At 43.4% G+C, this 15,316-nt stretch overlaps 1 protein-coding gene across 7 annotated transcripts in view; it reads left to right on the forward strand.

The window, feature by feature from the left end:
- dab1a (DAB adaptor protein 1a) overlaps positions 1-15,316 on the forward strand; it is a 314,427-nt gene that overhangs the window by 226,700 nt on the left and 72,411 nt on the right. For all 7 annotated transcript variants that reach the window (XM_037770006.1, XM_037770010.1, XM_037770011.1 and 4 more), the window contains one exon: positions 13,303-13,576. In XM_037770006.1, the coding sequence (XP_037625934.1) occupies positions 13,507-13,576 (70 nt within the window). In that variant the 5' untranslated portion in view covers positions 13,303-13,506. The remainder of the gene's footprint in view (positions 1-13,302; positions 13,577-15,316) is intronic.

The following is a 15,316-nucleotide window of genomic DNA, read 5'->3' on the forward strand; positions in this document are numbered from 1 at the left end:
GAAGAACTTCCCATGAGCTGCTCCGAACAAGCTCCACATGAACATACATTATATGTGTGTATGTTATCACTTTTATTAGTGAGCTGATTGTAGATAAAATCATTTTGTTTTGTGGAGTCTGGGAAAGGCCAAAGGATTCACTGATACCTGTCCTGATACCGATTACAGATCTAATACAAGTGATCTCTTTTTCTCATTTTGATGTGAGGTAACATGAGGCCAGATTGCTGTGGTCGGGGCCCACCATGACCGACTGAATGAATGTAACTGATAAGGGAAACACAGAATCTTTACAGTGACATTGACAAAGACACTGTATTGAATGTGGATCAGTCACATCATGGCTGATACCTGATCCACTTAAAAGGTCAGTACGGGCACTATTGGATCCCTGAATCCCTACATTTGGCAGTACAGTGTTGCTACAGTATATTTAACAGTGATACCTCACAGTTCAAGTTCAGTTCTGTGTGGAGTTTGCATGACGTCCCCAACGTGGTTTCAGACCTCTGAATTTACTTGATGGCTGTTTAAGCCGGATGGTGAAACAATCGACCAATCACAACTTTGTAGGTGGGATTAAGAAAGGCGATATCGTCTTCCTACCACCTAGCCACCTAAAGACAGAAAAATTGCGACAAGCATAGATTAGATCGATGCAGCCGTACATGTTGTTGTAAGTCAATGTACAGAAATAACAACTCTTAAATCTGCATATTTCATTGAAAAATGGTAAATTAAATATCCTATCAACCATCGCCATCTTGGTGTTTTGCAACCAGATGTGACACCAAAGGGTGGAGCTTAATACAATCAAACACTGAATATGATATTTTTAGGCGACCAAAATGTTATAATTAACTTTGATGAAGTGAAAACACACTGTGAAAGGGTTAAAGTTCTAAGACGAAAACACGGACAACTCCCAGACCGGACATCGCCGTGGTAGTGACCTGTCAATCACAAGGTAGCCCCGCCCTAAGCATCCCCTGCTTTATGGTCTATTTGACTCTAAATGGGACCATAATTTATTAAATGAACATCATGCTGTATTGAAGAAGACTTGAAACTAGCGATTGAGACCATAAACTCATGTTTACAATGTTTACTGAGGTAATAAATCAAGTGAGAAGTAGGCTCATTTTCTCATAGACTTCTATGCAATCAGACTTCTTTTAGCAACCAGAGGAGTCGTCCCCTGCTGGCTGTTAGAAAGAATGCAGGTTTAAGGCACTTCAGCATTGGCATCACTTCTCAGACCAGTAGTTGCCCGTTGCACAAAACACATTTTTGGCCATAACTCAAGAATTCTAGTTTCTTTCTTTCTTAAACATATTTTTTTCTTACAGTAAGTGTTCTCCCATTCTCAAAGTAAGTGGTGAGTTTGCCAAGTCCATGACTCACACACACACACGATTTAGCCTCCGTGACTTGAGTGCGGGTGGTTAACCAATCAATAGTCTGTGCTGAATGAATGAACGGCTGCAGCGTGACGACCGCCTGCGTGCACTCATGACTCAGTGTGTTTTTTTTTCAGCATTACTACGTGTGTGTTTGTGTAGAAAAAAGAGTGAGCGTGTGGCGACTGAACTTTAGCCGGTACACAGTCATCCTTTAACGGCCTCCAAACTACAACAAACACTGAAGTCTGATGACGTTTCTTGCACAACTTTTAATTTCAAACTCAAATTCGCCCCCTGCTGGCTGTTAGAAAGAATGCAGTTTAAAGGCACTTCAGCATTGGCTTCACTTCTCAGAAACGGAGGTTGCAGCCTGTGTGGGACGGATACGTCACTCGCTACTGATCGGTCAGAGTGAAACAAAACAAAATAACCTCCCAACAAGAAATGGGCTAACATGAACGGGCTGAATGAATCAAGTGAAACAAAATGTCAATTCAGTCTGATTGTGTTGTCCCCTTGTGTGCTTTGGTTTTCTTTGGGTGCCCCAGTTTCCTCTAATAGTCCAAAGACATGCAGGGCAATGAGAAAACTGGCAACCTGTCCAAGATGTACCCCGCCTTTTGCCCCCTGTGACACTACACAGGATAAATGTGAATAGATGATGGAAGGATTATAATTTCAATGTCCAATATGTGTTTGCAAAATAGTAAATGTCTGTGGTGGCTACTGGATTATTTCTTCCCTTGTACTGTCTGTCTACTCTTTATTTGTGTTTTTTGTGTGACTGTGTCTGTGATATAATGTGTGTCAGTAGAAAATGATGCAGAAGCAACAGTCGTCCTTTTCTTTAGTTCCTCTTCATCCATCTATCTGTCTCTGTGTGTCTGCCGTCAGAGCCACAGTTTGAAAAGCCTGTTGTACGTCTGTGTGTGCGTGTTTGTCTGTGTGTGTGTGTTTGTGCAACAGCATCGCGCGACACCATGATTAAGTGTTTTGAATAATTGATGATTGCATCCCTAATTAAGTCTCAGTCTCCTGCTCCGGCAGGCTCCGGCTCTATTTTTATGCACCAGAATCCTCCTCTCCTCTCCTCTCCTCTCTTCTCTTCTCTTCCACTCCACCGATGTAGCGGATCCATCACTCACTTTAGACTCTGATGATGGGGGTCCAGAGAGGCTGTGGGGGATCTAAATCATGTCGAGTGGACGTTTTAAACAGCACAATGGACTGCAGATCAGTGATGATGGTTTTCTAGAGAATAGAGCGACCCCTGTCTTTAGAGCTGCTGGGGATTCGCTGGTTGCAACCGGACTAATTGTAAAATATGTTGTTGTGAAGCTGTGAGTGTGAGCGTGGAGACTTTCTCGACCTCCAAATCCTCTTCTTTATTGTCATTCCCTGTACACTTAATTCAACCACCGCTGATGCATAAAATTAAATAAGTAAAGACGGCATGAAAATAAATAAAAATGGTATTTATTGTATCTGAAGGGTCGGGGGAAAGGTGGTGTGTTTGTACTATACTGGCTCCAGTGCCACTTCCACATGTTGCTGAGAGTTGGGAATGAGGAAATAACATGCACAAAATATTCTGTTTCCTGCTCTTATTCCGAGCCGTGCATACTCCGATTAACGTAACCGGTGGTGGATTTGTTAGACCGTGCAAACTCAGCCTCCCTCTTTTATTCCTTCAACCACCTTCTTGAAAATGAGGGCGTTGTGATATTTGCACATATCCAAAAACGTGTTGATATCCAAGTCTTTCATGATGTTTAACAGTAGGTGTGTTTCACCTTCCAACCAGAAATGTGAGCTTTTGTTTTGGGCATGCATCTCTGGCAGAAAAGGAGCAAATTCTCACATTTGAAAAACTGGAACTATTTTGCATTTTTGCTAGAAGAATGACGTTGCAGTTAATTTTCTGTCAACTAATCAGCTAACTGATGGTAATACTGTTTCAAATCTCCTGCAAAGCACTGTTAGCACTAGGGTTGTTCATGATTAACTGATGATTGCTTAATCACTGTTAATGATTAGATAAATTATGAAGATGTTGGCGAGTTCATCACAAGTGCAACAAGTGCCAGTACCTGTTGGCTAGTTGGTTTGTGTTCAACGCACAGAGCTGGCTGTAAACAGGCAAGAGGCCGCGTGTCACAAACTGCCGTGAAAACCCCAATTGAGAGGAATATTCTGAATGTGCTGTATACATGTCCAAAGAATGCTCCTAAAACCTGAATAATATCAAATAGGGTTGTCAAAGTTAACATGATAATAACTCGTTAACGCAAATTCGTTTTGACGCCACTAATTTCTTTAACTCATTAACACAATCAATCTTTCAGAGGTTGTAGCGGGCTCAGTTTTAAAGCTAGAGTGAAGATACTGGTATCATATGAAACTAGAAAAGGAATTCATCTGTACCAGCCATGTCATACTAGCTTGTCACAAAGGAGGATAAATAACTTTCGCTAAACTTACACTACATTTTGGCGAGGAAAACCTGGCATAGCCATTTTCAAAGGGGTCCCTTGACCTCTGACCTCAAGATATGTGAATGAAAATAGGTCCCTTGGGTACCCACGAGTCTCCCCTTTATAGACATGTCCACTTTATGATAATCACATGCAGTTTGGGGCAAGTCATAGTCAAGTTCTGGACAATATTTGTCATTCTTTTGTGTTGTTAATTTGATTTCCAATAATAAATAAATACATACATTTGCATAAAGCAAGCATATTTTAAATATTTGAATGGATTGACAGCCCTAATATCAGCATATCCCACATGTCTTAATGGAAAATGCTCCATTCGGAATAAGGCCTAATTCAGAATATCCAAACAGAATATGCTGTTTACATGACCCATATCACATTCACAATATTGTCATATTCAGAATAACAGTGGACCATTAGTGTGCATGTAGACGTACTCAGTGATACATCTTTAGAGATGAAGGGGAGAACGGCTGCAGCAGAACTGAATAAAAGCATGAATTGCAGCCTGAATACGACGCTGGAGTTCAGCAAATGTGTTTTATATGTGTTAATAGTGAAGATGAGAATGATGCAGACGGATGGTGTAGTAGAATAGTAGAGTGGGTTTGAAGGAGGCGGCGGGGAGATCAGACTGACTGACAGACAGACAGACAGACAGACAGAGAGACAGAAAGGTGGAATCAAGAGTGTGGGTTTGTTAATAGAGGCATATCCACAGTCTGTCAGCAAAGCCACAGCTTCCACTCGGCATCAAACAGACAGCCTTATACACATTGTTGAGCACAACCAATTTACATTTTAGCACATTAACAAGGCAGAGCAGACACACACACACACACACACACACACACACACTCACACACACACGGGGGAGGGTGCAGGGAGAACAAGATTCGTTTTCATCTATTTCCCCTTAAAACATGAGAAAGGAGGAATTCCCCAAAGAGAGCGCAGCGCTTTGATATCTACAGCCCCGTGTCTGTAAATAGGTTAGGAGAAGAAGACGATGTGAGGCGTGTGTGTGTGTGTTAGTGTGTGTGTGTGTGCATGTTTTTGTGTTAATTTGCGATATGCACGTGCATGCGAATCTGTCATCTTGTGGGGTATCATATTTCTGGCAGGAGATTGCGGGTGGGAAAGTGTGTGTGAGTGTGTGTGTTTACCTTTTGGTGATGAGGCCTCTGCTGAATGTTCCTTCTAGTCATTGAGGCAGGCAGGGAGCCATGTGGAGTACCTAGAGCAGCTCCCAGCCCCGTGTTTCCATGTGGAGTACCTAGAGCAGCTCACAGCCCCGTGTTTCCATGTGGAGTACCTAGAGCAGCTCCCAGCCCCGTGTTTCCATGTGGAGTACCTAGAGCAGCTCACAGCCCCGTGTTTCCATGTGGAGTATCTAGAGCAGCTCACAGCCCCGTGTTTCCATGTGGAGTACCTAGAGCAGCTCACAGCCCCGTGTTTCCATGTGGAGTACCTAGAGCAGCTCACAGCCCCGTGTTTCCATGTGGAGTACCTAGAGCAACTCACAGCCCCGTGTTTCCATGTGGAGTATCTAGAGCAGCTCACAGCCCCGTGTTTCCATGTGGAGTACCTAGAGCAACTCACAGCCCCGTGTTTCCATGTGGAGTATCTAGAGCAGCTCACAGCCCCGTGTTTCCATGTGGAGTATCTAGAGCAGCTCCCAGCCCCGTGTTTCCATGTGGAGTACCTAGAGCAGCTCACAGCCCCGTGTTTCCATGTGGAGTACCTAGAGCAGCTCACAGCCCCGTGTTTCCATGTGGAGTACCTAGAGCAGCTCACAGCCCCATGTTTCCATGTTTCCCCTCCTGCAGTGTGCTGTTGTTGCTGGCTGGTGGCCTGGCCGGCTGCCTGCTGAACTAGCTGCACTGCTGTTCTTAAAAGGGCCTCCAGGCCCGCTGCAATAACTGGTGCTTTATCCAGCAGACAGCTGCAGTAACTATTTTGAGACGTTGTTGGTATGTGGTACAGATGTAACCACTGTGGAAGGCACAATTTCTTTTTTTTTTCTTGCTTCAACCTCAGGAGGGATTGCCTGAAATGTAGCGTTGTGGTGTTGGGGGTGTGATGGCTATTTAGATCAGTGTCATAAAGGCCCCTTTTACTACAGGCCAAGTATAAACACGCTTTAGCTGTGCTGTGGGGGGGGTGAGCTGTGATCATATGCATTTGGACAGCAGCCTCTCAGCAGGCGATAGCTGCATTGACCCATGATGTTGTGCCAAACAGTGACAGTCTCCACCCTCAATTACAGATGCTGATTTAGAATTTTTTTTCTGACCGATAGCTGTCCCTCGTTAACCGATCATTAACCAACATGATTAGTGCCTGGCATGCAGATGAATTAAATGCTACAACTCCTCAAGACCAAAGGCCAAGCTACCGTGTTGGACCAGCTATTCTCCGTTTAGTGACGAGCAGTTTTGCTCAGCATTTTTACATCTTTTGAAATTTAACTGTTTATCTGTTCAAAATTCTTCTTGTCGGTTAACAGTTAAACGGTTGATCATTAACATCTCTACCCTGTGTGGTTGTACAGGTGGCTAGAGAGATAATTAAAGGTCTTGCTCTGTTTAGTTTTAATTACTGTACTATACTGTTGAAGCTTTCTGGTTTGGAGTTTGCTCCATTTCTTTGTTCTGCCACAGTGTTTCCCTAATCACTCTCTAACAGCCGTATCAGAACTGTGTTTGCTGTGTTAAATTGTATTGATCTTATTTTGGATTAAAGCTGCAACTAACATTTTCATAACTGATTAATCTGCTGATTATTTCCTGGATTAAACGATTAGTTATTTGGCTTTTAAAATGTAAAATAAGAAAATAGTTAAAATGCTGATCATAATTTCTCAAATCCAAGATTAAGCAGTTTGCAAATTATTTGTTTTGCCCTGAGAGCAGTCCGATATTTTCAGTTTACTGTTACATAAGACAAAGAAAAGGAGAAAATTCTCACATTTGAAAAGCGGGAACTGTTTGGCATTTATGCTGAAAGAATGACATTGTCAACTGATCAGCTAATTGATGGTAATACCGTGTCAAAACTTCTGCAAAACATGTTAGCATTAGGGTTGTTCATGATTAATTGATGATTGATTGATGACTGTTAAGAATTATATAAATTAAGAAGACGTTGGCGAGTTCATCACAAGTGCAACAAGTGTCAGTTCCTCTTCATCTCACCAGTTCAATGTCACTACTTCTTCTTTTACCATTATTATGTGCTCACCTGAAAAACTAATCCACCACATTTGTATCAAGTTACAGTGAACAGACTATAAGTACTATTTAGGCCCATATTCTTATATAGAAACCAGTAACACTTCAGGAGGTTGGGGTATTTGGCACTTCATGATGAGACAAGTATGGGTTGAGATTTGTTTAAAGAGTCTTGCATGTTTAGTTTCATTGTATTGTCCTCAAGAAAATGTGTTAGTGCAGCGTAATTATTATGCTTAATCTTTTGAATTTAGTTTGGCTATTTGTTGAATTTCAAATACCTAATTTACTCTGGTTGTGTTGTGAATATAGCATTATTTTATATGTTATGTCCTTTTAATGATTATTGATCATTAACATGGCTGTGGTTCGACTATGGAAATTACTTAAAGGGATAGTTAGGATGTTTCTCAGTGGGGTTGTATGAGGTACTTCTCCATAGTCAGTGTATTACCTACAGTAGATGGTGGTCAGCACGCCCCAAGTTTAGAGAAACAGACAGGAGTACCAGCACGGTTTTATGGCTAGTTCGGATTCACCGAAGTCACACAGTAACACAAACAAACTAACCAATCGGGGCAGCGATAGACCAGACCGTGTTCTGCGAGGTAAAATTACTGTTTTTGTCAATGGAGTCTGGTGGCTTTGAAGAGAGCATAGACGGATATAACAGCTTCAGTTCCCCGTCGGAAAGGTAAAGCAGTGAAAATATTCTAAATCTAGCTTACACTTAAACTGATGTTGATTTATTTAGGTGTCTAAAATTAGTTTTGCGGTGCACCCCAGTTGCACACCTGGTGGGGCGGGCGTCCCATGTGCCTGGGCTGAGTCCTTGCCACAGTGGCCCGGGGTAAGGGTCTGACCTGTGGCCCTTTGATGCATGTTGTCCTCTCTCTCTCCCCCTTTCACAACTATCACTGTCACTATCAAATAAAGGCAAAAGTGTTTTGCTGCTGCCTCCGTCCACAGCAGTACATTGCTTTACTCCCGTGCTGGTACTCCTATGGGTTTCTCCACACTGGTAGCGTGCCAACCGTATCTACTTTAGGTAATACCCTGACTATGGAGAAGTACCTCATACACCTAAAATCTTCGTCCCTAGTCGTTCTGTTTTGCAGTTTCCCTGCATTCAATCATCACCATCTATCAGTCAAACTTTGCTCTATGGCTAATCTCTTGATAAATACATTTACTGTTATTGGAGTATAAAGTGACGTGATATGCAGCGGTCATCTGGGTGTAACACTGAACTTTGACCCGGTCTTTTCTTTTCCTTAAACCTCCCTCTCTCTCTCTTTCTCTCACTCTGTCTTTCTCTCTTGCGCTCACACACACACGTTAACAGCTTATTAACTCATTCACCCGTTGGTTCGTCTTGTTCTCTATAACTTTTTTTTTTAGTTGATCTTTCAACCTCTCTGCCGTTCTTTTCTGTTTGCACTCCGTTCCATTCTCCACCGCTCTCTGTCTCTTCCTGAGTTGGTTTGACTACCAGAGGTGAGTGGACTCTGTATTTTACATACTGCAGGTCATAAACTGGTAGGTATTAATACTTCATATCCTTATGTTCTGCTGGTGAGGTTTGTTTTTTTCCCAGAGACTTTGATTGACGTTTATTATTTCACTCTTTGGTTTGCTATTGCGCTCCATCAGTTGACATTTCGAGGTGCATTTAACCATCTCGGTGCCTGAAAAATATGGGAGCATTTGATTGTTAATGTAGTCCAAAGAAAGATTGTTCATTTTACCATTCAGACAACCATGACAGACTGTACACGGATAACCTTTCGTACCCGCAGTCATGGTTATTCATCAATGAAGTACAGCTCAGAGGAAGAAATGTGTTGCTGATAAGGGCTCTGTGTCAGGATACAAAGGTGGTGTTGGTGAGGTGGAGGTGGAGGTGGAGGTGGAGGTGGGGAGGAGGAGGAAGATGGACAGAGCACAGGTAATGTCGAGGTGGACGAGTCTATGATTATTCATTATTGAGATGGCAGGAGAGCTGAATGAGTGGAGCCGCTAATCTAACTCTGAGCCTGATGGACAGAACGCAATTACCCTGAGAGTGGGAGGTGGGAGAGAGAGAGAGAGAGAGAGAGAGAGAGAGAGGGAGGGGAGGCTCGAGAGCCAGCACCTCTTTTCTCTCCTTCTTTCTTTTTTCCTCTCCTTGTTTCGCCTGGCAGACTTTACTGTAGCTGCAGATGATTTCTGGGCTCCTGTTGGCAGCATCCTGTTTATCGAGTCACACATACAGGGGGAGTACACACACACACACACACACACACACACACACACACACACACATCCTCACATCACCCACTCGCTCCTGTTGGCAGCGCCCACCACCCCCCGTTTACGGACGTCCAATTTACCGCTCGTTCCCTTCTCCTCCAGTCTGGTGCGGCTTCAGATTGCTGTCTAAATCCAGACACGCTAAGCCATGTTCACATCCTACTCTGCTGCTACTTTTAGCCCGCGCGCCGATTCCAGGTCAAACCGCCACTACAGTGTTCACGATGGCTTTTGATGGCGTCTGCTCTTTCTCTCATGTGCGAGGGCGGGGAGTTTGTACAGCTGAAGCTAGACACGGACTGCATTTTTGTTGAGAAATGAGCTTGTTCTGCCCTCCGGGGACTGGAGCTCAGATGTACAAGTCTTCCCCGACTCTCTCAGGAGAAGCAAACCATATGTCTGGAGCCTTGGTGAAATCTGGAGAGCGGCGCCGCAGCAGATTTTTCATTTCCAACCTCTTCAGGGTCTCGTTTCTTGCTCGTTTTCACCAGTAGACTGGTGGCTGTTTCTGCTTGCAATGGTTGGATGAGTTGGACTTCTTCAACTAAGTGAGTAGCGCTCTCACAGGAGCCATTTAGCAGACAGAACATGAACTCATTTTGCACTCCTTCCGTGACATATTTTGGATATAACACACAAAACCGCAGAAATATGTCTTTGAATCTTGGGGTTTGTAGTTGTAGAATAAAAATTATTTTCTTGGTTAAGACAGTTGAGATGGGGGGGGTGTTTCTAGACTGCTTCTTTTCTGGTCCAAGTCGAGGATTAACACACCCGCCTTTCTTAAACACAAACTCCAGATGCTGCCTGAAAGACTTCACAGCTAGAAGGAGAATTGAGAGAACAAAAAGGAAAGAGAAGAGGGACAGAGGGGGGACATGTTCAGGGTTAGAGCTGAAGCCGCTCAAACTCCCAATCCTTTCTCTTCTGATTTTACTTCCTTGGGCTTTTTTTCTCTCCCCTTTTACCCCTTCCTCATTATCTTCCTCACCCACTCTGTGTTCCCTCACCCCTCACTTTGGTCCCACTCTGTTCATTTCTCTTCCCTCTAACCCCGCTCTCTTCATACCGCACTCTCTCTCCATCCATTTGGTGGAACAGTGCAGCTGATAATGCCTGTAATTGGAGTGACTCACACTTTTCCAGTGTGTTTGGACCAGATAAAGAATATTGTCAGCATTTTGCCGACATGGCCTCTGCTGGCAGAATTAAATGGACTCTGTTCTGTTCTGTCTGCAGCAAATTAAAAGCCTCTCAATTCATCTGTTCTCGCCCGAGGCTCACAGGGGCCTCCTATTCACACAGAAACACCGTGGAGGGGGGGGGGGAAGAGAATAAGAGAGATTTCCCTCTTCCCCAAGAAGCACCAGTCTTTTCGTTTTGTTCAAGTCCGCACTCAGCCGCTGTTCGATGGAGATGGAGAGGGAGAGAGAGGTCAAAGCTGATAGTCTAAGGAGAGGTGAAGAGCAGCTCAGAAGGTAGTCACATTCGTTATTCAGCACGTCAACGTGCAGCTGCCTCCTGCTGGCTTTGTACTTCAGCGTCTATGAAAGGAGCTTGTCTGCATTTGTGTGTGCATGTAAATGTGTGTGTGTTTTCACGCATTCACACGACTTCGGTAATTTTGGCTCCTATAGGTTATAGTAGTCGCTGCCAGTCAGCACTTCAGAATAAAGTAGCAGCAGATGGGCAAAGAAGGGGCAGAAAGCTGCAGCCCAGCAGGCACTGAACAGAGTGGTAGCGGCATTATTACAGTTTCATGGCTTATTAGTTTTGGTCATCTTTGCTTTGGCTAATAATAACATTGGAGTTAACTCTTAGAGACCAATTTAGGCCCGTTTTTGTCTTTTTTTAGGGGGGTACAGGGGGTGTTTAGGACGAGATAGCAGGTCAACAGTAGATGTCACATAGAAGTGGTGTACATCATCTGAAAGCTGGGAACCTGAAGATTAATTTTAGATGCAGCTCAGCACTGTGTGTCAAGTTCTTCTAGTCATAAATCAGAAATAAACATGAATTATGTCAGTTGTTGCAGCCGTTTTTTGGTTGATACCATTTGTTACAGATTTGGTGCTAAATTCAACCATTTTTTACAACTCGAGGATTGATCAAAATGATCCCTTTTCAAAATACCACATTAAGACACCAAGACCTTGAGGAACACCATAGAAAAATCCATGCTGTGATTTAGGATCAAAAGCTTTTGACATTTGGAGATTTCTGCTAGTATTGCATTTTTTGGCGATTGGATGGCGAGCACTTCTGTTGTGTAAACTGCTCCGAAACCCCCTTATTGTCAATCTAGCCAGGAAAGCCATCCATCCTCTGAATGCTCTAGGTCTCTAGTTTGTGGCTGTAAAGTTTCATGAGTCTGTGATTATCGTAGAGGTCACCACAGGTCATTTTATACAGGGAGCTAAAGTTTCAAAAAATGGTCTCACTACAATGAAATGGCTGCTATGGGGACTAACATCATCACACATGAATACAGTTGGGCTCATTGGATCCACAAGAGTCTCAGCTTTACAGTGATACCCAATTTATGGAAGACTGTTAAGGGACCCCACTATGCAGAAAACTATTTTTAGAATAGGTGAAAATAACACATGGAAGAATTACATGTTTTTTCCCAAAACTAGGTTTTCAAGTTTCATATGTTAGATAGGTTCATATATACCTTCATTGTAGCTCTAAAACTGAGCCTGCTACAGCCTCTGAAAGACAGTTTATCTGGTCTCAGAACCAACATCTGGGAATGGGGTAACATGTTGTAAAAAGTTAGACAAGGCAATGTTTAAATGTCCAGTTTAGCCAAACTTATTTGGAAAACACAAAGAAGTAAATCATTACCCAGTATCCCTTTTAACATCCATCACAGTTTACAAGACCGGTTCAACTTTGATCTACTGGGCTTCCTGTTGTTGTGTGCTCTCCGGTTTTCTGTGCAATGAGGGATTATAACCAATGTTTCAGTTGCATTCATGTTTTGGTTTTTGATAATATGGTGAAACTGTTTGCTTGTTTACAACCTGTCAGATTATGTGACTGCTTGTGTTTCTTGACCCAACATTGTTGTAGTTCAGGCTGTTTTCATAAAGTGTTCGTAGCTATACCTATGAAAAGTAATGCACTGTAATTCATACATATACCACAAAATCAATTTGTATGTAATCCACATGAACCACGAAGTACAAAGAGCGTCAAACGCTGCGTAGGGAGGAGGTCGGGGTGGATGGGTGGGTCAAATAAACACCAGACTTTCGCCCAGGAGACCGTTCTTCGTAGTCCAGAAGTCTACGTTGATTTATTCATCACGTAATTTCCATACTTAAGTTACGCCACTTCCCTAGTTATTTTAACCCAAACCACCATCTATTCCTAAACATAACCAAGTTGTTTCCTGTGAAGATAGTAGTTTTATTTTGAAAAGACTGTATGCATGTAACGAGCAGAAATTGACACGTGTTGCTGGACATTCGTAGGAGAACGCACGAAAAATGCGAAATAACTTTTCATAAGATATCATACGAACCGTTGTATGAGGAAACATTGTGTAGTTAGTTCCCCAATCACAGCAATTTTCATTTAATTGATCAAAACTCTGATATGTGGTATAAAACTTTTGCCTGGTTGAAGAAGGGAGTAGTTTGAAGAGGTGGGATTGTTGTTCAAGCAGAGTCCTTGCAGAGACACATTACTGACAGGAAACAGGAAGTTCAGAGCAGATCTCTCCAGTCTGTTACCATGGGCAACATGTACTCAAGGCCCCCGATCACAAACAAGCTCATTCTCATGCCTTCTGAGAACTCTTGCAAGGTTTCGTCTGCCAAGAGTAAACACCTCCTTACTGAACCTCTTTCTTCCTCTCTGTCTCCCCAGCTCTCTGTGGGTGTGTGTGGGATGTTGTGTCAGGGCTGAAGCCCGTCCCTCTCCCATGAGCCCGTGTGCCCACACACACACCTGGCGCCTCCACGCACACACCCGGCGCCCACGCACGCACAGCCGGCACTGACGCTGTGAACTGGACCCTCGGAGCCCAGCGGAGCCAAGCGGAGCGGAGTCTAGCCCAGTTGGAGCCTGAGGATGTCAACAGAGACAGAGCTACAGCCATCGGTCAGGCCCAGCAGCGTCAGACGGGACTCCAAGAGGAAAGGTAAGAACGCCACCACACCTGTTGTACAGTTTGAAACAGTGACTATGTTTATGTTTACTAATGAATATGATTATTCCACTAATATTCCTGTAAACATGAAGCCGTGCGTTCTCTGATTAACGTAACCGGTGACTGACTTGTTTGACCGTACGAACTCAGCCTCCCTCTTTCATTCCTTCATCCACCTTCTTGAAATGACGGCGTTGTGATATTTGCGCGTATCCAAAAACCTGTTGGTATGCAAGTCTTTCATAATGTTTAAAAGTAGGTGTGTTTCTCCTTTTGACCAGAAATGTGGGCTTTTCTTTTGGGCCCGCATCTCTGCAAACTGTCGGCTAGTTGTTTAGTTTGTGTACAACGCACAGAGCTGGACGTAAACAAAAGGCTGCGTATCACAAACTCACGCAAAAAACCCATTTGAGATGCATATTGTGAACGTGCTGTATACACGTCCAAAGAATGCTCCTAAAACCTGAATAATATCAGCATATCTCACATGTCTTCATCGGAAAATTCTCCATTCGGAATAAGGCCTTATTCAGAATATACTGTTTACATGACCTGTGTAACATTCAGAATAATAGTGGAATATAAGTGTGCATGTAAACGCAGTCAGTGTTAATAAGCTGTAGTGAATTTAATAACTCCATGAGGAAAGGAATCCCTTTACTTCTACTTCTTTACTTACTTTTGTTAAGTATGTTAATATGTTAGACACGCTGGTTAGGGGTGGGAATCACCAGAGACCCCAAGATACAATATTATCACGATACTTGAGTCACGATACGATCTTATTGCGATCTGCTGAGTATTGCAATTAGATATATTGCGATTTATTACCTTTTTTGAACTACAAATTGTGCAGTCTGTCAACAACTGTTTATCTAATAAGATTTAGTTTTCACTCTGTTCATCTCAGAGTTTTCATTCACATATCTTGAGGTCAGAGGTCAATGGACCCCTTTGAAAATGTCTATGCCAGTTTTTTTGGAGTTAAATTTTGGAGCGTTATTTAGGCTCCTTCCTGACAAGCTAGTTTGACATGGTTGGTACCAATCAATTCTTTAGGATTTTTAGTTTCATATGATACCAGTATCTTCACTCCAGCTTTTAGACTGAACAACCTCGGAAAGACAGAATAGCGTCGGTTTGTTAAGAGGTTAATAGTGTATATAGTAATATATTGATACTTGACACCACGTACTATATCGCGATACTAAGCTGTGTCGATTTCCCTCCCACCCCTAACACTGGTATACACATGCACATCTTTGTCAGCTACTTTTTTCTCTTTGTAATGATGGATTTGGGTTCGACAGCAGAATGCAGCGCGGCTGTTGTTCATAGCTAATTAACAGGTGCGGGGGTATTACGGTACAGTAGGTTGCTTACCAAACAGGTGCGGGGATGTTGCGGTTGGTGAGAAGCAAACAGATCCAGGTGTGAAAAGCTCCAGAGGCAGGTAGCTAGCAGGTGTATGAGAGCAGGCCTGGGTGGTCTCAGAGCAGAGGTGATGCCAGGGGCCGGGCTGGCAGCCATCACCCAGCTGCTCGCTGCCACCTGCCCGACTGCGAAGAGCGACGCCCGGCATTCTCTGAATAAGCATCTGATTGATGTAGCAAAAACTCCGGACACCGTCGGGAACGACACTTAATGGATGCACACAACCGCACGGAAACACACACACACACACACACACTCGCTATCACCTGCAGCAGATGCCTCATTGCACACGGCGCG

Source organism: Sebastes umbrosus, chromosome 5, assembly GCF_015220745.1.
Source record: "Sebastes umbrosus isolate fSebUmb1 chromosome 5, fSebUmb1.pri, whole genome shotgun sequence".
Taxonomy (NCBI): domain Eukaryota; kingdom Metazoa; phylum Chordata; class Actinopteri; order Perciformes; family Sebastidae; genus Sebastes; species Sebastes umbrosus.